This window comes from Populus nigra, chromosome 7, assembly GCF_951802175.1.
Source record: "Populus nigra chromosome 7, ddPopNigr1.1, whole genome shotgun sequence".
NCBI classification, from domain to species: Eukaryota; Viridiplantae; Streptophyta; class Magnoliopsida; order Malpighiales; family Salicaceae; genus Populus; species Populus nigra.
In genome coordinates, this window is record NC_084858.1 from 13,211,575 (window position 1) to 13,212,095 (window position 521).

The 521-nt window shown below is 38.6% G+C and overlaps 1 protein-coding gene across 1 annotated transcript; it reads right to left on the minus strand.

The window, feature by feature from the left end:
- Window positions 1-200: 200 nt before the first annotated feature.
- On the minus strand, window positions 201-521 carry LOC133700072 (protein GLUTAMINE DUMPER 5-like). The gene has a single exon (XM_062123635.1). It carries the CDS (start codon window positions 519-521, stop codon window positions 201-203), a length of 321 nt encoding a protein of 106 aa, XP_061979619.1.

Here is a 521-nt window from a genome sequence, read left to right on the forward strand (position 1 = left end):
AATGAAAAGGAATGATTATACCATCAAGAAAATATCATCACTTGATTTCTATACTCATGATTTTGCATATTCCGCAAATTTAAAAAACAAAACAAAAGCCAAAACTGAATCACTACAAAAGCAAATTAAAGAGAGGAACTACAAAAGGAGGGTGTCTTCAGTTCATAGTTGAAGCTAGACGGATATATAGCTAGATCAGCTTAAACTTGTTCACTGGGACAATTGCAAGAGACAGGCTTGGCCAAGTATGTGGGATTATCATCCCCAGCCATGATCACAACAATATTTGGCTCAAATTCCACCAGTATTTCCACTTGTTTTGCTGATTTTTCATCTTCAGCCTCGCTTGTTGATGAGTTGGACAAAGAATTTCCAGAGGAGCAAGCAAGAATTATTAATGATACTGTGATAAGACCCAACATGAATGCTAGACCAACAAAGACGTAAGCTACAGGGGAATTCCAATGCCAGAATCCCCCATGAGCAGAACCTACAGCTGTTGAGTTGGTAGAAGGCCTCAT